A 24732-nucleotide genomic window follows, 5' to 3' on the forward strand; every position below is an offset into this window, starting at 1 on the left:
CTTCAAGGGATCCAGGTCAGAATCCCTTTTTCCCTCATTTCTCCGAGTCGATGATCTTTCAACAACCAATTTGGGTGAACTGGCCAGATACTGCCCTGTTTTTGCATGATTGGTGCCCCCCGACATCTTCCACCATTATACTTATGTACCTCAAGGAACTCCTGGGGCAAAAGGACTACCAGGACTGAAGGAGGCACAAGGCACTGTGGACTCCCGTGTAGTTTATTGGGTGATCTGGTAGAAAAGGTGACCTGTTGAGTCATGTGACTATTAGATATAAGACAACTATTTTAATCTACATCATCTCTCTACATGTACACCTCGGTAACGTCCTCATATCAGTTACATAACAAAAATATTAGGGATTTCTGTCCTCTCATGTACCGGGAGGTTGCACACTAAATAAAAGTCTGTTTCTCTATTTCAGGAGTGTTGTGCACCCCTTTTCCATCTTCAGGGTGTGGTAGTTCCTTTGCATTGTCTTCTTGTTCGTTCTCTTTTCTCACAGGAAACTTTTTCTTTACCATAAATATAAAGCAGAGAAATAAGATGATGGCTGGGGCCCTTATCCCGGCGGTGAGACCCATGTAGGTTTTCCTGTGGGGGAAGAATTTTAGAAGCAATTTTCGAAATTTTCCAAAGTCTACTTTTTTAAGGACCATTTCAGTTCTGAAGTCACTTTGTGGGACTTACATAATAGAACCAACCGATAAATGAACCTATTTTAGAAATGACACCCCTCAAACTATTCAAAACTGCTTTTAGAAATGTTGTTAACCCTTTAGATATTCCACAGGAATTAAAGCAAAATAGAGGTGAAATTTAAAAATGTCACTTTTCTTTGCAGATTTTCAATTGTAATCAATTTATTCCTGGAACACATCAAGGGTTAACAACAAAACAAACCTCAATATTTATTACCTTGATTCTGCAGTTTGCAGAAACACCCCATAAATGGTCTTATACCGCTGTTTGGGCACAGAATGCAAGGGGCGCCATATGGTTTTTGGAGGGCAGATTTTGCTGGAATGGTCACTGAGGTAACCCCACAGTGAAAAACCCCAAAAAGTGACCACATTTTTTAAACTACACCGTCCAAGGAATTTTTAAGGGGTGTAGCGAGCGCTTCACTCAACAGCTGTGTCATAAAAATTTTAATACTTGGGTGTGAAAATTAAAAATGTATTTATTTATTTTTTACAACAAAATGGTGCTAATAGGCCCAAACTTTCTTTTTCACAAAAGATAACAGGAGAATATCCCCCCCCCCCCCAATTTGCTACCCACTTTCCCCTGAATACAGTTACACCCCAATTGTGGTCGTAAACAGTTATTTGGGGATACGCTAGGGCTCAGAAGGGAAGGAGCGGCATCTGGATTTTCTAACATGGAGTTTTCTGTCATGGATTTTAAGAGCAATAACTTTTTTTATTTTTTGTTGAATGGGCTGTGTGAGGGCTCATTTTCTGCGAGACAAGCTGTCGTTTTTATTGGCACAATTTTGGGGTACATTGAGCTTTCTGGTTGCTTTTTATCTCATTTTTGAGAGGTGAAGACTTTTTTTTACACCATTCACTTGATGGGGTAGATCAGGTGATATTTTTATAGATCTGGTCCTTACGGATGCAACGATACCAAATATGTCTATTTTTTTGCTTTACGTTTTACACAATAAAAACATTTTTAGAAAAAAAATATCATGCTTTTGTGTGGCCATTTACTTAGAGACATATTTTTTTCATTTTTCTGGCTATAGTCTTGTGTGAGGGCTTGTTTTTTGCGGGACGAGGCAATGTTTTTATTGCTATCATTTTGGGGTACATACTACTTTTTGATCGATTGATATTATGTTTTTTTTTGTGAGGCTAGGTGAGGTGACAAAAAAAAACAACCTGTTTTGGCATAACTTTTTTTTTTTTTTTTTACACCGTTCAATTGATGGGGTAGATCATGTGATATTTTTGTAGAGCCAATTGTTACGGATGCGGTGATAACAAATATCTCTATTTTTTTTAAAAATAATCATGTTTTTGTGTTGCAATCTTCACAGAGCCATATTTTATTTTTATTTTTCTGGCTATGGTCTTGTGTGGGGGCTCATTTTTTGAGGGATGAGGTGACGATTTTGGGGGAAATTTTTTTTAAATGTGAACTTTTTCAAACCACTTTTTTATTTTTAAAAATTTTATTTTTACACTTTGTGTCCCCATAAGGTCATACAAGACCTCTGGGGGGCATTTAAATATTTTTTTTTAAACTATTGATTCCTCCTGTAACTGGGGCTGACATAGTAACCCCAGTTACAGGGGAAATACACCTGCCAGAGAGGCTGTACAGAATAATACAGCGCTGTACAGCCTCAGTGCAGGACTGATCGAGGTCTATAGAAGACCTGACAGCTCCTGCACTCACCCGGCCCCAGCGATCAGATGATCACCAGGCTGGGACAGGAAGCGGCAGATCGCTTCCTGATCTGTATACAGCGATCTAGAAGGCAGGGACACCCAGGAACGGTCCCTGCCTTCTCTCTGGGGTGCCCTGCTGTCACTGTCAGCTGCAAGATTAGCGTGCAGCTCCATCTCTGAATGGATGTTCCAGAACGTCCATTCAGAGATAAACCGGCCGCCCAAGGACGTTTATAGTCAATGGGTGGTCAGGAAGTGATTAATATCTACTGGTATATTAAAGGTTTTGTTTTAATGGTGGTGGCATTGTTATTGTATTGTATTGACTCACGGACAGTCGTCTTGCTGAATCTGTGATTTTATGGCTGGATTTCATGTCTATTGCCAGGTGTCTTCCAGTTACACTAAGTCCTATGGCTACCAGGAAATGTGTCTAGCTCAGGTATACTCTCATTTATTACAGACCGAGTGAACCTGTATTATGCAGTGTTTTATAACTTATTTTTACCTGAAAGAGTGGGCGTCATACAAACGACACGCTCCCCTCCCTCCACAGACTGTTGTCCCCCACTTAAGGCAGGTTCTGTCAATGAGAGCCCCAAAGTAAATTGGAGCTGGGATTCCAGCTGCAGAAAAACAAAATACAGTGTAAGATTAGAGTTGGCACAGTAGAGGGGACGCGGTGGTGGTCACTGCTATGAGACTACTGTGCATCTATGGATGTCACAGTTATGGTTATGCACGGCACTGTGGCTGTCAATGTTATGAGGAAACTGTGACTGCCACTGTTATAGGGTTCGGTTGCTGTCATTGTCATTTGACTACTGTGGTTGTCACTGTTATGATATGATGATGGTACAGTGGATATCATTGTTATGGGGCGCATTGGCTATCATCAGTAAGATGGTAGCACTCTGACTGTCACTGTTATGGGGACACTATGGCTGTCAATGTTATATGAGAATGGTGTCTCAGTAATTCGTTTTTTTTTTTTGCAGTGATGGGGTTCTGGGTTAAATTTTGACCAATGGCAAAATCTGTGTGGAGTTCTCCAAGTTTTCGTGTGGGTTTCTTCTAGGTACTCGAGTTTCCTCCAACACTCCCAAAATCTACTAAGAGGTAAATTGACCCTAGTAGATGTTGGGGATGCGTGCCTAATGTACATGACAGCCGCTGACTCCACTGCTCCACAAGGACCCCTGTGCTTTAGGTCCCTTGTGTTTTTACGAGCACATTAACAATGTTTGTCGTAGTAGTAAAACTGTGGCTGTTATTGTTGTGGGGCTCCTGTTGCCAGGTAAGTGACTTCCATTCTAATCACTTGTGACTTCCACTTACCTAAAGTTCTAATCAGAAACATGTAGATACCGATAGCCAGAGACCTCAGTGCGGGAGATACACACCTGCACAGGAACAGAGAGGGGTTAGAAGAGGCCATAATGTGAGGCCTCTACACCAAGGACAAGCAACAAAGGAACAGGACAAGCAACAGGGCCACTGATTTAAATCCTTACCCGGTGTCTAGAAAGATTGTTCTGCCTTCCCTCCCTCTCCAAGTAAATCATGTAGTTACAGACAGCACTGCCTTCCTGTCTATACTTTAAATAATGTAGGGTAAAAAGTATTGTCTTCCTGTTTTCTCCATTTAAATGAAGCCACAGATAGTACTGTCTTCCTATCTCTCCCTATCAATAATGTAGACATACAGCGCTGCCTCCCTGTCGTTCCTAGGAAATGTTATGGGTGCATACAGTATATTAGTGTCTTTCTGGTTCTTCCTGTAAATGATGTAGGAACTGATAAGGCTACTTTCACACCTGCGTTTAGGTGCGGATCCGTCTGGTATCTGCACAGACGGATCCGCACCTATAATGCAAACGCTTAGATCCGTTCAGAACGGATCCATTTGCATTACCATGAACAAAAAATAAAATAAAATTTTTGTTCATGATAGTGCAAACGGATCCGTTTTGACTTTTCATTGAAAGTCAATGGGGGACGGATCCGTTTGAAAATTGAGCCATACTGTGTCAACTTCAAACGGATTCGTCCCCATTGACTTACATTATAAGTCTGGACGGATCCGTTTGCCTCCGCACGGCCAGGCGGACATCCGAACTGCTGCAAGCAGCAGTTCAGGTAGTCGGCCTGCTGAGTGGAGCGGAGCCCAAACGCTGCCAGACTGATGCATTCTGAGCGGATCCGCGTCCACTCAGAATGCATTAGTGCTGGACGGATGCGTTCGGGGCCACTTGTGAGAGCCTTCAAACGGAAAGTAGCCTAATACTGCCTTCCTTGCCTTTCCTTGTAAATGATGTAGGTACTTATGGTATAGTACTGCTTCTCTTTCTTTTCCTGTAAATAACATAGGTAAAGTACAAATAGACTGCCTCCGTCTCCTGTGTAAATGATATAGGTACAGATAGAACCACTTGTCTACGCCTGTAAATGGTGTAACACAGACAGTACTGCCTGCCTGTATCTCCCTTTAAATCACGTAGGTGTGGTTAGTGCTACCTTTCTGTGTCTCCTGTAAATGTGGCAGGTGCCAATAGTTTTTTTCCTTTACAGTGCCCAGGAAAATGTCCTTCATAAGTGCTGGGACTTACCAGAGGACAATGACGTAGGAGGCAGGTCCACTGATTGAAAATACAAAAGTTGAGAGGGTTTGTGTGATGATGTAGATGAGGAACATTTTATCACAATTGTCACTGCGAGGACACGAGCCAAGCATTACGGATGAATTAACTGATGGGAAGCCCATGGATTCAATACACGAGCAGTTCTGATAAACCTGTGACAACATAGAGCATTATCATATACAGCACACTAGACATGAGCAGATTGATTTCAAATTAATTGGATCTGTTGCAAATTTCACAAAAATTCTTCTTCCAAATGAATTTGACGTTTTGGCGACTCACAAAACAGTGCCTGCCATTTTACAGTCTGTCAGCCAATCAGGGGGCAGGATATTGGCAGGTCCCTTAGTCTCCATGCCATGTCTAAAGCACAGACACCATTCTGAGCCCATATAGCAGACACAAGCCAGCCATAGGGTGTTGCAGGGATAGTTTAGGGATATATTTAGTTAGGCAGGTTGAATTAATAAGTAGAAAAGTTATGGTTTTATTAGCAAAGGAAAAGCTTAGGGTCAGAGTTCTCTGTGTGTGGGGGGGTGTACAGTATGTGTGTTTTACAGTGACGGAAGGGAAGCTGCTGGCAAGTGTGGCCAGTGGAAAATTGTTCATGTAATGCACTTCAGTCACAAAAATCCTGCAGTACCTGCACAAACATAATTTCATCATAAGTAGCCAAGCTTTTACAGTTCATAAGTGTTTTATAGGCATATTTCCAGCACTTCCTACATCATACATTTCAAGTCAAGGCATTTTATTGTGTTAATATACTAGTTTAATTCAAGGCATTTTATTGCGTTAATATACCAGTTTAAGTCAATGCATCGATATATCCGTTTAAAGGAAACCTGTCACGTTGAACATGGTGTTTGAGCCATGGGCAGCATGTTATAAAGCAGGAGAAGCTGAGCAGATATATAGTTTTATAGGAAATGAGCCAGTATAACTGGTATTTCATTCATTTAAATTCCTGCTTATTCTGTTGTTTGAAGTCAAGGAGGCGGTCCAATCAGTGATTGACAGCTATCTGTGTATGCACAGTCATAGAGGGAAGGCTGTCAATCACTGATAGGACCGTTTCCTTGACTCCAAAGCCCAGGATGAGCAGGATTATAAATGAATGAAATACAAGTTATATTGAATCGTTTCCCATAAAACTATCCATCTGTTCAGCATCTCCTGATCGATAACATGGTGCCGGTAGCTTACACTGCATTTTCATGGTGACAGGTTCCCTTTCATTCAACGCATTGTACTGCGTTAACACGCGAGTTTTCAATTAACGTTTGAGTCATCTGGTTCCTACAATTTATCCACCTCCTCCGCTTCTTCCTCGATGGACACCCCCCTTCCCCCAACAAAAACAGGGCAGAGCATTGCTTTTATTTCACCTCCCCCTGGTCATATGTAGTGTTGAGCACGAATATTCGAATAGCAAATTTTTATGGCGAATATCGCCACTTCGAGAATATTTAGAATATAGTGCTATATATTCCTTATATTGAATATTCAGCATTTTTTTCCATCTGAACACATTCCTCTCTGCTTCTTGCTTGTGGGCCAATGAGAAGGAAGCAATGTCAAGTTCAGAACAATACTTAGTGCACCAATCAGTAGTCAGACCTGCTAAAATGTGTAAAAAGTTGCACGTAGTGCGAAAAAATATTCTAATCACTGCCGATTAGCGCAATCGCGAATATATTGGAGCACTTGATTCTATCTGCATATAAAGCTATTCTAATGTTCTGCCATGCCACCCATTTTCTCCAGTCTCAGGAAACTTATACCAGCTTGAAAAATGTAGCCAAAATTGACCCACGACTGTATTTCGCTTTACGAATTCACATTACTTTATTTTTACATTGCCAATTTTTCGCATTCAATAAAATAATCTCAAATTCGAGAATATATGATGAATATTCTACAAAATATTTGTGAAATATTGCGAATTCGAATTGCCCCTGCTGCTTATCACTAGTCATACCGTATGTATAAACTGAAGCATTGCCATGCTGATTAACCTGGTGAGAGTAGCCACATAGCGGATCAGTTGCTAAAGTGTATCAAGCTGCAAATATCCCAATGGCTGTCTACCCGCCAACTAAAACAGGGTAACATGGTCAGTGACCATGGCAGGAACATCATGGCTGCACTGCATTGGGATTGTGGAACAGCTCTTCCTGTCTGATGTTTGTGCCTAATTGTATTGAAACTGTCATTTGGCATTTTGGGCACTAGAGGCCACTGTTTTGCAGCTACAGTCAGCACACTCTGAGATTTGAATATGCAAAGCAGATGATGACTCATGAAGTGTGCTTCTGAAGAGAACGAGGAAGTGGGAGCTAATCTGACATGGTTCTTCATCTGTTATAGGGCCAAAAGAGGAGAGAGAGTGCATGTGGAGGAATGGGAGGGACGAGGATTGAAATTATTTGGGGACTGGGAGATTATGTCCTGCCGGATACTGCCAATCTTGTCTCTGACGTAAGTGGCCATGCCATCAGCGCAGAGGTCAGTGACAGGTTCTGGAACTTTAGGAATTAGAAGGGAATGAAAATGTAGTGTCCCACTAGGTAGGAGTGGGCACTACACAAGGGTCAATTGGTGTGCGCGTTACTCCTACTGACAAGGAACAGAAATGTTATATTTAATTGTGCCTTTAATGTATGTTCTAATGTGTTTTTATATGCAATGTTCCTATCACGATCGGCGTGACTATCACATACGTGACACAGAGGGAGGGAAAGAGGAAGGCCCTGCCCAAGTGAGAGGGAAGGACCCCTGACTCACCTTGCGGCTGGCACCTGGCTGCCCTGACGTCCCTAGACGGGTTCCTTCACCCGTACGCCGATCACGTGCCTAAAACCCTGGCTTTCCCTAAGATGAGCCCTAGATAGTGAACAGGGCGGTGGGAACACTAGTCCGCACCACTAGCTCTAAAGGAAAACACCAAGGGGAGGACAGACAATACAGACTCAACATATAATCCCAGGTGGGCGACAACAGGAGACAACAAAAAGTCCAACAGGGATCCGGAGGGTAGCACTCTGGAACAACAACCAGGATTCACAGTTCCAGTGGGTCAGTATAGAAGTCCAGGCAGGAAGCTCTATAACTGGCAACTAGAGAAGTGTGAGAGGAGAATATAAGGAGGTTGGGAGTGGCAGACAAGAAACAGCTGAAGAGGAGAAGCTACGGATCCCTGAGTGAGACAAAAAGGATTGCAAGGCAAACACAGAAAACAATCACTAAGAAACAACGTGATCTTTAGACATAGAGCACGCAGCCACCCGCTGCGACTTCCTGACCCCGGGTATAACGGAGTCAGACGTGGCTCTTGACACCCTCGTGACAGTACCCCCCCTTTCACGAGGGGCCTCCGGACACTCAGGACCAGGTCTCTCAGGATGAGAGGCATGGAAAGCCTGAATTAACCTGTTGGCGTTTACCTCTGACGCTGGAACCCACATTCTTTCCTCGGGACCGTAACCCCCTCCAATGCACCAGATACTGAAGAGAGCGGCGGACCCGACGAGAATCAACAATTCTGGATATTTGAAACTCCAGATTACCATCCACAATAACAGGAGGAGGTGGCAGCGGTGATGGTTCTAGAGGTGGAACATACTTCCTGAGTAACGACTTATGGAAGACGTTATGGATCTTAAAAGTCTGAGGTAGCTCCAGGCGAAAAGCCACAGGGTTAATGACGGCTATTATTTTATAAGGACCAATGAACCTAGGGCCCAGTTTCCAAGAGGGAACCTTCAACTTAATATTCCTAGTAGACAACCACACATAGTCATTCACTCCTAGGTCCGGACCTGGCGACCGTTTCTTATCGGCCATGCATTTATATTTGCCACTCATATTTTTCAAGTTAGCTTGCACCTTCTGCCATACCGATGAAAGAGATGAAGAAAACTGTTCCTCTTCGGGAACCCCAGAAGACCCCCCCTCTTTGAAAGTACAAAATTGGGGATGAAAACCGTATGCACCAAGAAATGGTGACTTGCCAGTGGATTCCTGACAGCGATTATTTATGGCAAACTCGGCTAACGGTAAATATGATGACCACACCTCTTGGTTTTCAGACACAAAACACCTTAAATATGTTTCTAGGTTTTGGTTGGTACGCTCAGTCTGTCCATTCGACTGAGGATGGAAAGCTGAGGAAAAGGACAAGTGTACCCCCAAACGGGAACAAAAAGCTTTCCAAAACTTAGAAATAAACTGGGTTGCCCGATCCGAAACCACATCGGAAGGGACCCCGTGAAGCTTCACGATTTCACTGATAAACACCTGAGCAAGAGTCTTAGCATTAGGAAGTGCGGGTAGCGCAATAAAGTGTACCATTTTGCTAAACCTGTCTACTACTACCAAGATAACTGTTTTACCCGCAGACAACGGTAAGTCAGTGATGAAATCCATTGACAGATGTGTCCATGGCCTATTGGGGATGAAAAGTGGCAATAAAGACCCTGCTGGACGTGTATGAGAGACTTTCGCGCGTGCACAAGTAGAACAAGTAGACACGAAATCCATTACATCCTGACGCAACCTTGGCCACCAAAAACGACGAGACAATAGCTCCAAGGTTGCTTTACTACCCGGGTGCCCAGCAAGTGCCGAATTATGATGTTCCTTTAATAATTCAAGACGCAGGTTTAACGGTACAAACAATTTCTCTGAGGGGCAAGAGGCCGGGGCGTCCCCCTGGGCCTCTAACACCTTTCCCTCTAGAACAGAGTGTACAGCAGAGACAACCACTCCTCTTTGTAAAATAGGTACCGGATCACTAACATTACCCCCTCCAGGGAAACTACGAGATAATGCGTCTGCCTTGGTATTTTTTGCCCCAGGACGATAGGTGATTACAAAGTTAAATCTGGTAAAGAATAGCGACCACCTAGCTTGTCTAGGGGTGAGACGCTTAGCCGATTCTAGGTACAGAAGTTTTTTGTGATCCGTAATCACCGTGACGGGGTGGATTGCTCCCTCTAAGAAGTGACGCCACTCTTCAAACGCCAGTTTAATCGCCAACAGTTCCCTATTTCCAATATCATAGTTCTTTTCTGCTGTAGATAACTTTTTGGAAAAGAAAGCGCAAGGACGCCATTTGCCAGGAGACGGACCCTGAGACAATACAGCCCCCACTCCCACCTCTGACGCATCTACTTCAACAATAAAAGGCTGGGAGACATCAGGTTGAATTAGAACAGGTGCCGAGGTAAATCTCTCTTTTAGAGAGGAAAATGCAATTTTAGCGGCGTCAGACCATTTAGAAAAATCAGTCCCCTTCCTAGTCATGTCAGTAAGGGGTTTAACGATCACTGAATAATTTTTAATGAACTTTCTATAGAAATTTGCGAAACCCAAAAACCGTTGTAGAGCTTTAAGGTTCTCAGGAAGATCCCAATCTAAAATTGCCTGGACCTTCCTAGGATCCATAGGGAAACCTGAAGCAGATAATAGATATCCCAGGAACTGTATTTCCTGAACGGCGAAGACACATTTTTCAATTTTCGCATATAATTTATTCGTCCGTAGGACCTGCAGTACTTGCCTGACATGTACTTCATGTGTTTTCAGATCAGCCGAATAAATTAAGATATCATCTAGGTATATGACTACAAACCTGCCGATGAGATGACTAAAAATATCATTAATGAAATGTTGGAAGACAGCAGGGGCATTGGTCAGACCGAAAGGCATGACTAAATTTTCATAATGCCCCTCAGGGGTGTTAAAAGCTGTCTTCCACTCATCCCCTTCCTTGATACGAATCAGATTGTAGGCCCCCCTAAGATCAAGTTTGGAGAACCACCTAGCACCCGCAATCTGATTAAAAAGGTCAGGAATGAGAGGAAGAGGGTATGGGTCTCGGATGGTTATCCGGTTTAGCTCACGGAAATCTAGGCAAGGACGCAGGCCCCCATCTTTCTTTTTAACAAAGAAAAACCCTGCAGCCACGGGTGAAGAAGAGGGTCTGATGTGTCCCTTAGCCAGACTCTCGGAGATATAATCTTTCATGGCTTGTCTCTCGGGACCCGAAAGATTATACAACCTGGACTTGGGTAATTTTGCACCGGGAATCAGGTTAACTGGGCAATCATAAGGACAATGAGGTGGTAGCTTCTGACAACCCTTTTCAGAAAAAACGTCCTCAAAGTCCGAAATAAATGTAGGTAGGGAAGCTATGGAGGCGATTAAGCAATTGTTATTTAAGCAATTCTCTCTGCAATGTTCACTCCACTCCAATATCTCCCTGGCCTGCCAATCCACCACTGGATTGTGCGCTACCAACCAGGGAAGACCCAATACCACAGGAGAGGGAAGGCCCTCCAGAACGTAACATGAAAGACACTCATTATGGTGGTCCCCTACCCGAAGGTGTAAGTTATGGACAATGTGAGGGAGGTTTCTCTGAGACAGAGGAGCAGAATCAATAGCGAATATGGGAATAGGTCTCTGCAGCGTACAGAGAGACAAACCCATAGTGCGGGCAAAATGGGCATCTATCAAATTTACCCCTGCTCCACTGTCTAGAAAAAAAGAAATAGACTCCGTCTTAACACCAAAAACAATAACCGCTGGCAACACAAATTGAGATGTTCGTATGGAGGAAACGTATACCCCCCGGCTGACATCCTCTGCACAGCCTGGGGTTAGTTGTTTTCCGACGGTCTTTTGTTTTTTGAGAAAGGAGGGACAGACATTAATGAAATGACCCCTCCCCCCACAGAAAAAACAAGCCCCCCACCTACAGCGAACCTCAGGAGGACGGACCTGACGAGAAGTTCCTCCTAGCTGCATAGGCTCATCTAAGTCAGTACAGACTAACTGCTGCTTGGGAGAGGTTACCAATTGCTCAGGAATTTTCGATCTCTCCCTAAGACGTCTATCTATTCTGATAGAGAGGGACATAACAGCATCAAGGGAAAGGGGGGTCTCATACAGCGCTAGCGCATCCTTAACCCTTTCAGATAACCCAGAGCAGAACTGACTCCTGAGAGCCGGGTCGTTCCACTGAGTATCCGTAGCCCACCTACGGAACTCTGAGCAATATTCCTCTGCTGGCCGATCTCCCTGTAGGAGTCTCCGTAACTTCGACTCAGCCAGGGCGACTCGGTCAGGGTCATCATATATGAGACCCAAAGCCCCAAAAAATCCCTCCACTGACTGGAGAGCCTGGGAACCAGGGGGTAACGAGAACAACCAGGATTGCGGGTCCCCCTGAAGCAGGGAAATAACAATCCCCACCCGCTGTTCTTCATTACCTGAGGAGTAAGGGCGCAAGTAAGGGCGCAGCTTAAAATATAATTTGCAGGCCTCACGGAACGTCACAAATTTGTCCCTTCCCCCAGAAAATCTGTCAGGAAGAACAACCTTGGGTTCTGTAACAACCTGGTTACCCATAGCAACTGCTGGGCTTGCGGTCTGCTGCATTTGCTGCTGTTGGAGGACAGACGCCTTCACTCCTGCCACCTCCAAAGACAGGCCTTGAAGCTGTTTTGCCAAAGCAGCAATAGGATCCATATTGGATTCTAAGTAGAGAGAAATTTTATTTTTTTTCTCCCAAAAAAATAAGGGCCAGTTATAATATCACGATCGGCGTGACTATCACATACGTGACACAGAGGGAGGGAAAGAGGAAGGCCCTGCCCAAGTGAGAGGGAAGGTGGTGACCCCTGACTCACCTTGCGGCTGGCACCTGGCTGCCCTGACGTCCCTAGACGGGTTCCTCACCCGTACGCCGATCACGTGCCTAAAACCCTGGCTTTCCCTAAGATGAGCCCTAGATAGTGAACAGGGCAGTGGGAACACTAGTCCGCACCACTAGCTCTAAAGGAAAACACCAAGGGGAGGACAGACAATACAGACTCAACATATAATCCCAGGTGGGCGACAACAGGAGACAACAAAAAGCCCAACAGGGATCCGGAGGGTAGCACTCTGGAACAACAACCAGGATTCACAGCTCCAGTGGGTCAGTATAGAAGTCCAGGCAGGAAGCTCTATAACTGGCAACTAGAGAAGTGTGAGAGGAGAATATAAGGAGGTTGGGAGTGGCAGACAAAAAACAGCTGAGGAGGAGAAGCTACGGATCCCTGAGTGAGACAAAAAGGATTGCAAGGCAAACACAGAAAACAATCACTAAGAAACAACGTGATCTTTAGACATAGAGCGCGCAGCCACCCGCTGCGACTTCCTGACCCCGGGTATAACGGAGTCAGACGTGGCTCTTGACACCCTCGTGACAGTTCCCCTGTATGATGCAATAGCAGGCCTAGTTGGGTGTAGTTAGACATCCCAGACACTAGAGGGAGATAGGGAGCCCCTAGTATAAATGTCCAGGCCCAGACAGGGAGAGTGAGTGCAGAGTCAGGAGTCTGAGAAGACAGAAGTGAGAAGGCACCAGCCCAGGATATGCTGAGGGCCTCCTCCTGACATGCAGCTTGATAGCCCTGGCTGCTAGCTATGACCAGGAGGCTAGTGAAGAGACCTAGCCTGCCTGAAGCCAAGAGAGCCTTAGTTAGCTCTGAAGTCACCCCAGTGGAAGGACAGAACCTCCTGGGAGAAACCCACAGTCATTCACCAGACAAGTAAGGATATCACATGCAAAGATAAGTAACCCTGATGGGCAGAGGCATTAGAAAGTAAAGCAAGGATTTAATTAATACCAGAGGAAGATATATATTTTACCAAGGATTTAAGCCACCATTTAGGCATCCGGGCCTTGGGATAGAAAGCCAGACAGGAGTTCTAGAAAGAACAGTGTACACTATTTCTGAGGAAAGGTACAACCTGATTCTGAGTGCATTGTGGATTTACCCTCTGAGTATCTTGCATAATCAATACCTGCCATCTTGTGGAATAAGCCTGCTTGTAAAGCTGTGATCTAAAAGACTGTGTTACCACCTGTATGTACAAACTTGGACTGTTAAGTAAAGCAACGTTTGGTTCACTATACCATCTGTGTACCTCGCTTATTCCAACTATCAACCGGTGTGCCACCGTCAAAGGCACTGGCGTCACAAACCTTAAAGGGACCTTGCCCTAGGCACGCAAAATACCCGTAACATCCAAGGCACCTCATCCACCATCAGGCCTGGTCCCTACATACAGAGTGTGCCCCAGAGGAACCGTGTCTACCTCTCATTCACTGCCACATGCCTGCCCAGGGTTCTCCAATACAGTGAGCAACCCTCGATTGCCCATAACCGTGACCTCACTTCGCTATACCCTGCAGGTCTGGCGTGTTGCAAAAAGTGTCAAAGAGTCGTTTTGGTTTATTTGAGAGTGAGGAGACCTCTTAGGTTCTTAACAGTATAACTGAACATGCCCTACATGAACTTGCATGAAATAAACATAACTACTAATTTGGTTAAAAGAATGAGACTGAAAAATATGGTATATAAAGACAGGCATATTAACCACCATCACAAAGAAAAGGATAGTGTTAGGAACTATATGGCAGAAATGTAGGGAGGTGTTGGGCGCCAGGCAGTGGCGTAGCTATCGGGGAAGCGACTGCTTCAGGGCCCGAGCTCAGTAGGTGCCCTGGAGCAGTAGCAGGGGTGTGGCTAGCAGGGCCATATTTCTAATAATAAAAATTTTAAAAATTTATTTTTCATTTCCCATCCCTCCCTGCCCGGGGAAGGGGCGTTGTGACGCTGCGCAATGAAACAAGAGGAGAGGAGAGGGGAGAGAGGGATTCTCCTACCTCTGCGCTGCTGCATTGTGTTATCCAATTGGTGGAGCAGCAATGAGCGGAAGCTGCTGCTCGACCAATCGTTTCAAGTAATACTTCAGTCACAAACAGGGCCCACTCCCAGACTCCTAGAAGCTCCATGTGGACTCTGGATGTGACCGTCCGCGCGCCTGCCCGCCTGGCAGGCTGTCTCTCTTACCTGCCCACCCGCCTTACTTGTTGTGCCAGCTGACCTCCTGCTCAGCTTTCTGAGCATTGCTGCAGCCTGCCTGCCAGCCAATGCTGCCGACCCTCAGACTCACTGCCAGCCTGACCAACAATGGTGAGTCTGTGCCCCCTGCCCTGTACTATGCCCCCATGCTGTATTCTGCCTCCTGCCCTGTACTATGTATCCTATGCTGTACAGTGCCCCCATGCTGCAATGTGTGTGACCCCCTGCCCTGTACCGTACCCCCTATGCTGTATTGTGCCCCCTGACCTGTACTGTACCACCTATGCTGCACTGTACCCCCTATGCTGTATTGTGCCCCCTGCCCTGTACTGTGCCCCCTATGCTGCACTGTGTGTGCCCCCTGCCCTGTACTGTGCCGACTATGCTGTACTGTGTCCCCCTATGCTGCACTGTACTGTATCCCCTATTCTATAATGTGCCCCCCTGTCCTATACTGTACCTCCTATGCTGTATTGTGCCCCCTGCCCAATACTGTATTGTTCCCCCTGCCCTGTTCTGTGCCCTATTTGCTGTACCCCTTATACTCTATTGTGTCGCCTACCCTGTAGGAGGCACATTACAGGAGCATAAGGGGATACCCCTGTACTATGCCTCCTAACCTCTACTATGCCCTCTAATACCCTATACTGTGCATACTAACCTGTACTATGTCCTTATACCCTGCATTGTGCCCCCTTACCATAGCCTGTACAGTGCCCCTAATCATACCATGTACTGTGCCCTCTTATACTCTATATATACTTTACTGTGTCCCCTTAAACCTTGTTATCCAGTCACTGTATGGCAGTGTTATCCAGTCACTGTATGGCAGTGTTATCCAGTCACTGTATGGCAGTGTTATCCAGTCATTGTATGACAAACACATAGTGCAACAGCACTCTACAAACCAAAAGTAGAGTACAAAAGTATATTACATTGCAAATGCTTTGCTAATAACTTAGAGATGCTTAGCAAATACATTTTGTACAAAATCATTTGAGCCCGTCATTGTATGGCGGTGTTATCCAGTCATTGTGTTTTGGTGTTATCCAGTCACTGTATGACTGTGTTATCCAGTCACTGTATGGCACTGTTATCCAGTCACTGTATGGCACTGTTATCCAGTCACTGTATGGCACTGTTATCCAGTCACTGTATGGCACTGTTATCCAGTCACTGTATGGCACTGTTATCCAGTCACTGTATGGCACTGTTATCCAGTCACTGTATGGCACTGTTATCCAGTCACTGTATGGCACTGTTATCCAGTCACTGTATGACTGTGTTATCCAGTCACTGTATGGCACTGTTATCCAGTCACTGTATGGCACTGTTATTCAGTTATTGTATGGCGGTTATAAAGTCACTGTATGGCGGTTATTCAGTCGCTGTATGGTGGTGTTATCCAGTCATGATATGGAGCTATAATGTTACAGTGTTTTGTTATCCAGTCATGGTATGAGCTATTATCCAATATGGTGGTATTATTTCATCTCTATATGTTGGTGATTTTAAAGTCACTAAATATATTATTTTTCTTGGGTAGGGCTAATATCTTTACAGTATTAGATAATGGGAGAAAAGAAGAAATGAATCACACATCCACTGCTAATGCTATGATCTCATCCCTGCATTTCTGCTGGAGACAGCACTGAATAGCACATGTGTACTACCTCTATACTACATGATAAATGAGGCATTAGTGTACATTTTGATCAAAAGGCATAAGCCCACTCACCACCCCAAGGTTGCCTCTATGAGTGGGTCCTAACCTAACATTGCCGCGGCGCTGCCCGGTGACCATCGACGCTGCGGCGCCATCCCGGCCGGCGGCGGGGCCCAGCAGCCAAGCAGCACCCCTGCTGCCTGACCATGCCAAACCTAGCTCTGGGCCCCACCAACCAGCCAGAAAAACAGCACAGTGGCCTCCGTGCAGCACCGCACCGTGTGAACAGTTGTCAAAGCTCACCTGCTCTGAAGCTCACAGGAACTCCAACTGAGAGCATGATAGGCTAATTTTAACCCCTACTGCAGAATACTAGGCTAATTAAAATCACCTGGCGTATGGAAGGAGTGCTGATCCAGGAGGTGAGCTTTGACAACTGTTCACACGGTGCGGTGCTGCACGGGGGCCACTGTGCTGTTTTTATGGCTGGTTGGTGGGGCCCAGAGCTAGGTTTGGCACGGTCAGGCAGCAGGGGTGCTGCTTGGCTGCTGGGCCCCGCTACCGGCCGGGATGGCGCCGCAGCGTCGGTGGTCGCCGGGCAGCGTCGCGGCAATGTTAGGTTAGGACCCACTCATAGAGGCAACCTTGGCGTGGTGAGTGGGCTTATGCCTTTTGATGAAAATGTACACTAATGCCTCATTTATCATGTAGTATAGAGGTAGTACACATGTGCTATTCAGTGCTGTCTCCTGCAGAAATGCAGGGATGAGATCATAGCATTAGCAGTGGATGTGTGATTCATTTCTTCTTTTCTCCCATTATCTATCTTTACCGTATTTACTGTAGATTCCAGTACATGATACTGTGGAGTGAGCCTTGTAGAATACAGTCCACACCACTGATCACCAGGACCAGGCTGTGCGCTCTGCCAGCCTCCGGTAATATAGCATGCAGTACATTGCAGCCTCCATTCTCTGCCTCTAGTGCTTGGCACTTGGCACTATCATGGCACACTAAGGCCAGTTTTACATCACGTTTTGCCATTTGTCTAATGTATACATAAATTGTATATGTTAATAAATGTCTCAGACAGACACCATACAGTGGCATCCGTCACCATAGAGTCTCATTGTAAAAAAAATAATAATTATACGTTAACGTATGCGTTTTTTTTTTTTTACAAAATTAGCAGTGTGCTGCGCTTTTGTATCCATTTTTTTCCAACATTTACATGAAACTGAAGGCAAAAATATGCACACATACAATGCCAGGATAGTCATGAGGGGGGGGCATACTAAATGTTGCTGTGGGGCCCAGTCAGTTCTAGCTACGCCCCTGGCAGCAGGTGTACCATGGGTAATTCAAGAGCTCCCCAAAACTTTGGAAAATGAGCTAAAAACCACAAGATTGCCATTTTGCCATCTTTTATAGCAAGAAGTTAAAAGGGATAACCCCATTTATAAGGACCTCCTCTTTCTTTCAATGCAACAAGGGTGGTTTCAGAGCCTTGCATAGTTGTAATGTACGCCTGGCCAAGTCTGGTAGGATGAGAATGGGTTCACCCCTAAACTGAGAGGCTCAAGGTTCTCTGGCTTTGTTTAATATAGCATCTTTATCTTTTAAGAAAGTGATTTCTGCATATTATGTCTCTGGTACTTCTTGGGTCTAAAGGCTTTGGACCCAGAGCGAGCTGAATTCTGTCTGTTTCAATAAAATTATCTGCAGAGCGCTGAAGAAGATCACTGAAGAATTTCCGTGCACATGCGTCAAACCGACAAGGTTCAGTACCCTCACTCAAGCCCCTAGTTTGGAGATTATTCCTCCAATGGCGATTTTCTATATTGTAAAGATGGGTAAGAATGTCAGTACTTTGTGAGGAATGGGACTGAAGGACTAGCTTGTATGAATCCATGAGTCCTTATTAGTAGGCCATGCTCCGGAAGAAGAGACTGAGGAAAACTGTTTCATTCTCTCAGGATTGCCTTCTGCTGTCAACGAGGTAGGATATCATCATCACCGCATTACTTGTGCTGGGCAGTTGAGAAATGCCTGGACGTGCTGTATTAGCAGAGAGTTTTCGAGAGCTCAGAAACCTGGCATCTCACTGCAACATCAACAAGCCACACTGATTATTATTAGTGTTGAGCGAGACTGCAGGGACAGTGCAGGTTGGCTGTAATTGCCGTGTGCATCTTCTTCACCTGCTGCCACAATCCTAGGTAAACTTTAATTTATACATAGAATTATTGTGCCTCAGTATTAAAGTGCAGTCTAATATATTGCCGTCTGCATCTTGTTGAACCACTGTGCGTCAGTATTAAATTGCGGTGTAATATACCACTGTCAGTATCTTGTAGAACCGCTGGTACTTTACTGATACAGTTACTGTACACTATGGCCAACAGATAGTTGCCTGGGCCCTCAAAGTGAATGTGCAGTGGCGAAAATTTTGTTGCTGTAGCCGGCACAAGTAGCAGCAAAGGAAGAGGTGGCGGTAGCAGCAGCCACAGCAACTGTCCAGAGTTGCCACTGTCATCCATCAGTCGTATTTTGACTGGAATCGTTGACTCGCTCTTCAACATCATCTCAGGTGACAACAGATTCAGTACACACAGCCAGGAATGGGTGGGTTCCTCTGGCACCATGCTTAGTTGGTAGGTCCCAGGAACTTCCTCTGTGCCCTCACCTGTCCTGAACCTGTCTCTTGCTTTTGTTGCTCCTTCTGCTAGCCAAGTAATGTATGCAAACGGCTCTGTTCCACTTTTTAGCGAGGTGGGAGCACATGTTGCGAGAGGTCAGGGACGTGCACAAGAGACAGGTGAGGGTGACATTAGTAAGGAACAAACCAATGTAAATGACGATGTAGTTGATCACACATGGGAGCCGGGTGAAGAGGGGCCATTGTCATCATCAGGGGACGAGGGTGGCAGAGCGCTTGTGAGACAGCAGGGTGGAAGCAGTAGGAGATCTGCAGCCAAACATGGGAGGGTTACACTGTCTGCTACTGAGGAGAGTACCTGTGAGGAACCCACTAGCAGTGCACGGGTTCATAAAAGCTGTGGCAGGCAGGCATCACGCAGTTGCGCAGGGATAATGCCATACTCATCAGTGTGGGAGTTTTTCAGCAAGTCTCTGGGGGAAGTTGCATGGCAGTATGAAGGATGTGTGGGCATAAGGTGAGATGTGACCAGGATGCTAATGTTGGCACAGAGGCCCTGCGTTAACAAATGGAGCGTCACCATAAAGTGGAGTGGAAAACCGTGCCACTTATTTAGTGATACAGCCTGATGCAGCAACCGCTGCATCTCCAACTGGCCCGCACCCCATCTCCAGCAGTCAGCAGAACGAAGCTGTCATTCCTTCACATCAACTTCAATGTCGTCTATAGCTCCTAATGCTTATCCTTCTCCTTGTCACTTGTTTCGACAGCAATCGATCACCAAGGTGATTGCTAAAAGACAACAGTATACGTGCACTCATCCAATGACGCAGAAGCCGAATGTGCACCTGGCCAAGTTGTTGGTACTACTGTCCCTCCCTTTCCATGTAGTTGACTCTGCACATTTCAGAGAACTTATGGCTTGTGCCCCTCCAAGGTGGAGAGTCCCAAGCTGACATTACTTTTCCAGAAAATCTGTACCAGCCCTGCACACATACCTTGTGCAGAAGGTCGGCCAGGCCTTGGGCTTCCTGGCACACGACTTACGTAGTGGCTACACAGAAAGTTCGTAATCATTAGGAACTCAAATGAGTTAGATCTAGACTCTGATACAAGTTGAGTTGATTTACTCAATAGTGGCATAAGCGGGTAGCAGCTTATACACTGGCAGGTGAACTGGGTTCTTTCCTCTATTACCGCTGTGCTAAACTTTCCTTCTTGTCTGGTATTTTGTAAGGGGCCTCTTTCATCTAGGCTACATGCCACTGATAACAGACTCAATGCCCGATGGGCTTCTGACCACACTTTGATAGACTATCGGGTCCCAGTTGCAACTCTTACAACCCCTGGGTTAGGGCTGACTTGACTCTGGCTGCAATTTTCCTGCTGTGCTCCCTGTCGGGTTTCTAGACCAGGATTGCACTGCACTACTTCTCTAGCCTCTGTCTAGGACCAAAACAGGCTCAACTAACCCTGAACAGGCAAGACACCCCTCCCCTTGGAAGATCTGGGCAAGCCCACTCCTCCAAGGATGGGGAGAGGATGGAATTGCTGGAAATCAGGCACAGGTCATAAAATACAATAAATAACAGTTACATAGCACTTTCTGAACAGACCTGGAAACAAAAGGCATGGCGGTGTCACACATTGGTTAGTTATTAGAGATAGTAGCAGGTTGTAGGAATAGTAGTGCCCGCTCTAGGGTACTACAGTTGCAAAAATGTACTACTACAGAGACTTGCTGTATAGTCAGGTGGTTGATGCCTACGAGCACCATTGATCGTCCTCACAAAGGTCTGGGATGGGAGGGCAGGAGCAACACCAGCTCCATGCAACAACTCCAGTAGTGTGGCATCAGAGCGGGTGTTTAGAGTGAGGATGGTGGTGGGAGCAGCAGTAGTGGCCCTATGACAGACTGGGGAAGCTGGGAGTGACAGTGACAGTAGTGGCCCCATGAGAGAATGCAGAGCAGTGGCAGTAATGTTGTGTTAACATCACTGTTTATTTTTCTATTCTTTTCTATTCTTCTGATCCATTTTGAGAATCCATAAACCTCTTTCAGACAGTCAGTATTTTGCATCAGTATTTGTAAGTAGGGATGAGCGAACTCGAACTGTATAGTTCGGGTTCGTACCGAATTTTGGGGTGTCCGTGACACGGACCCGAACCCGGACATTTTCGTAAAAGTCCGGGTTCGGGTTCGGTGTTCGTCGCTTTCTTCGCGCTTTTGTGACGCTTTCTTGGCGCTTTTTGAAAGGCTGCAAAGCAGCCAATCAACAAGCGTCATACTACTTGCCCCAAGAGGCCATCACAGCCATGCCTACTATTGGCATGGCTGTGATTGGCCAGAGCACCATGTGACCCAGCCTCTATTTAAGCTGGAGTCACATAGCGCCGCCCGTCACTCTGCTCTGATTAGCGTAGGGAGAGGTTGCGGCTGCGACAGTAGGGCGAGATTAGGCAGATTAACTCCTCCAAAGGACTTGATTAACTGATCGATCTGCAGCTGTGGATCATTGAGCTGCTGATCCTCAATTGCTCACTGTTTTTAGGCTGCACAGACCGTTTGTCAGTCTCATTTTTCTGGGGTGATCGGCGGCCATTTTGTGTCTTGTGGTGCGCCAGCACAAGCTGCGACCAAGTGCATTTACCCTCAATGGTGTGGTTGTTTTTTGGCTAAAGCCTACATCAGGGTGAAGCTGTGACACCAAGTGCATTTAACCAGCAATAGTCTGTTCATTTTTTGGCCATATACAAAATCAGGGGCAAGCTGCGCCTGTCACCAAGTGCATTTAACCCTCAATGGTGTGGTTGTTTTTTGGCTAAAGCCTACATCAGGGTGAAGCTGTCACACCAAGTGCATTTAACCAGCAATAGTCTGTTCATTTTTTGGCCATATACAAAATCAGGGGCAAGCTGCGCCTGTCACCAAGTGCATTTAACCCTCAATGGTGTGGTTGTTTTTTGGCTAAAGCCTACATCAGGGTGAAGCTGTCACACCAAGTGCATTTAACCAGCAATAGTCTGTTCATTTTTTGGCCATATACAAAATCAGGGGCAAGCTGCGCCTGTCACCAAGTGCATTTAACCCTCAATGGTGTGGTTGTTTTTTGGCTAAAGCCTACATCAGGGTGAAGCTGTCACACCAAGTGCATTTAACCAGCAATAGTCTGTTCATTTTTTGGCCATATACAAAATCAGGGGCAAGCTGCGCCTGTCACCAAGTGCATTTAACCCTCAATGGTGTGGTTGTTTTTTGGCTAAAGCCTACATCAGGGTGAAGCTGTCACACCAAGTGCATTTAACCAGCAATAGTCTGTTCATTTTTTGGCCATATACAAAATCAGGGGCAAGCTGCGCCTGTCACCAAGTGCATTTAACCCTCAATGGTGTGGTTGTTTTTTGGCTAAAGCCTACATCAGGGTGAAGCTGTCACACCAAGTGCATTTAACCAGCAATAGTCTGTTCATTTTTTGGCCATATCCCAGTCTAATTCTGTCACTAAATCCATACCGGTCACCCAGCGCCTAAATACTAGGCCTCAAATTTATATCCAGCTAAATCTGTCCCTAGTGCTGTAGCTGGGCGAGTTATTTAGTGTCCGTTCAAGCACATTTCTTGTTCTGGGTTGAAATACAATTCTCAATTTAGCAATTTCATAATTTAGTGGTTCCTGCTATATCAGAGCTCTTTGAAATCTATCCCAAAAAGGGTATATAATATTGAAGGTGCACATAGGGTCATTCAGAGTAACTTCACACACACCCGCTACTGTGTATTTCCAAGTCTAATTCTGTCACTAAATCCATACCGGTGACCCAGCGCCTAAATACTAGGCCTCAAATTTAATTCCCTCTAAATCTCTCGTTACCCACCGCTGTACTGTTGTTGCTGGGCAAGATATTTAGTGTCCGTCAAAGCACATTTTTTGTTCTGGGTTGAAGTACAATTCCCAATTTAGCAATTTCATAATTTAGTGGTTTCTGCTATATCAGAGCTATTTGAAATCTATCCCAAAAAGGGTATATAATATTGAAGGTGCACATAGGGTCATTCAGAATAACTTCACACACACCCGCTACTGTGTATTTCCAAGTCTAATTCTGTCACTAAACCCATACCTGTCACCCAGCGCCTAAATACTAGGCCTCAAATTTAAATCCCTCTAAATCTCTCGTTACCGTTGTCCTGTTGTAGCTGGGAAAGTTATTTAGTGCCCGTCAAAGCACATTTTTTGTTCTGGGTTGAAGTACAATTCCCAATTTAGCAATTTCATAATTTAGTGGTTCCTGCTATATCAGAGCTATTTGAAATCTATCCCAAAAAGGGTATATAATATTGAAGGTGCACATAGGGTCATTCAGAATAACTTCACACACACCCGCTACTGTGTATTTCCAAGTCTAATTCTGTCACTAAATCCATACCGGTGACCCAGCGCCTAAATACTAGGCCTCAAATTTAATTCCCTCTAAATCTCTCGTTACCCACCGGTGTACTGTTGTTGCTGGGCAAGATATTTAGTGTCCGTCAAAGCACATTTTTTGTTCTGGGTTGAAGTACAATTCCCAATTTAGCAATTTCATAATTTAGTGGTTTCTGCTATATCAGAGCTATTTTAAATCTATCCCAAAAAGGGTATATAATATTGAAGGTGCACATTAGGGTCATTCAGAATAACTTCACACACACCCGCTACTGTGTATTTCAAGTCTAATTCTGTCACTAAACCCATACCTGTCACCCAGCGCCTAAATACTAGGCCTCAAATTTAAATCCCTCTAAATCTCTCGTTACCCACCGCTGTACTGTTGTTGCTGGGCAAGATATTTAGTGTCCGTCAAAGCACATTTTTTGTTCTGGGTTGAAGTACAATTCCCAATTTAGCAATTTCATAATTTAGTGGTTTCTGCTATATCAGAGCTATTTGAAATCTATCCCTAAAAGGGTATATAATATTGAAGGTGCACATAGGGTCATTCAGAATAACTTCACACACACGCTTCTGTGCATTTCCAAGTCTAATTCTGTCACTAAATCCATACCGGTGACCCAGCGCCTAAATACTAGGCCTCAAATTTAAATCCCTCTAAATCTCTCGTTACCCACCGCTGTACTGTTGTTGCTGGGCAAGATATTTAGTGTCCGTCAAAGCACATTTTTTGTTCTGGGTTGAAGTACAATTCCCAATTTAGCAATTTCATAATTTAGTGGTTTCTGCTATATCAGAGCTATTTGAAATCTATCCCTAAAAGGGTATATAATATTGAAGGTGCACATAGGGTCATTCAGAATAACTTCACACACACGCTTCTGTGCATTTCCAAGTCTAATTCTGTCACTAAATCCATACCGGTCACCCAGCGCCTAAATACTAGGCCTCAAATTTATATCCCGCTGAATTTGAATACAATACATTGGGCCAAATAATATATTT

At 45.1% G+C, this 24732-nt stretch overlaps 1 protein-coding gene across 1 annotated transcript in view; it reads right to left on the bottom strand.

Moving 5' to 3' along the window:
- Positions 1-206: 206 nt before the first annotated feature.
- LOC122926612 (solute carrier organic anion transporter family member 1C1-like) overlaps positions 207-24732 on the bottom strand; it is a 110725-nt gene continuing 86199 nt past the window's right edge. The window contains exons 11-14 of the mRNA XM_044278037.1: positions 5015-5199; positions 3744-3808; positions 2914-3031; positions 207-597 (exon numbers count right to left, since the gene is read on the bottom strand). Of these exons, the coding sequence (XP_044133972.1) occupies positions 399-597; positions 2914-3031; positions 3744-3808; positions 5015-5199 (567 nt within the window). The 3' untranslated portion in view covers positions 207-398. The remainder of the gene's footprint in view (positions 598-2913; positions 3032-3743; positions 3809-5014; positions 5200-24732) is intronic.

Source organism: Bufo gargarizans, chromosome 2 (genome assembly GCF_014858855.1).
Source record: "Bufo gargarizans isolate SCDJY-AF-19 chromosome 2, ASM1485885v1, whole genome shotgun sequence".
Classification (NCBI taxonomy): domain Eukaryota; kingdom Metazoa; phylum Chordata; class Amphibia; order Anura; family Bufonidae; genus Bufo; species Bufo gargarizans.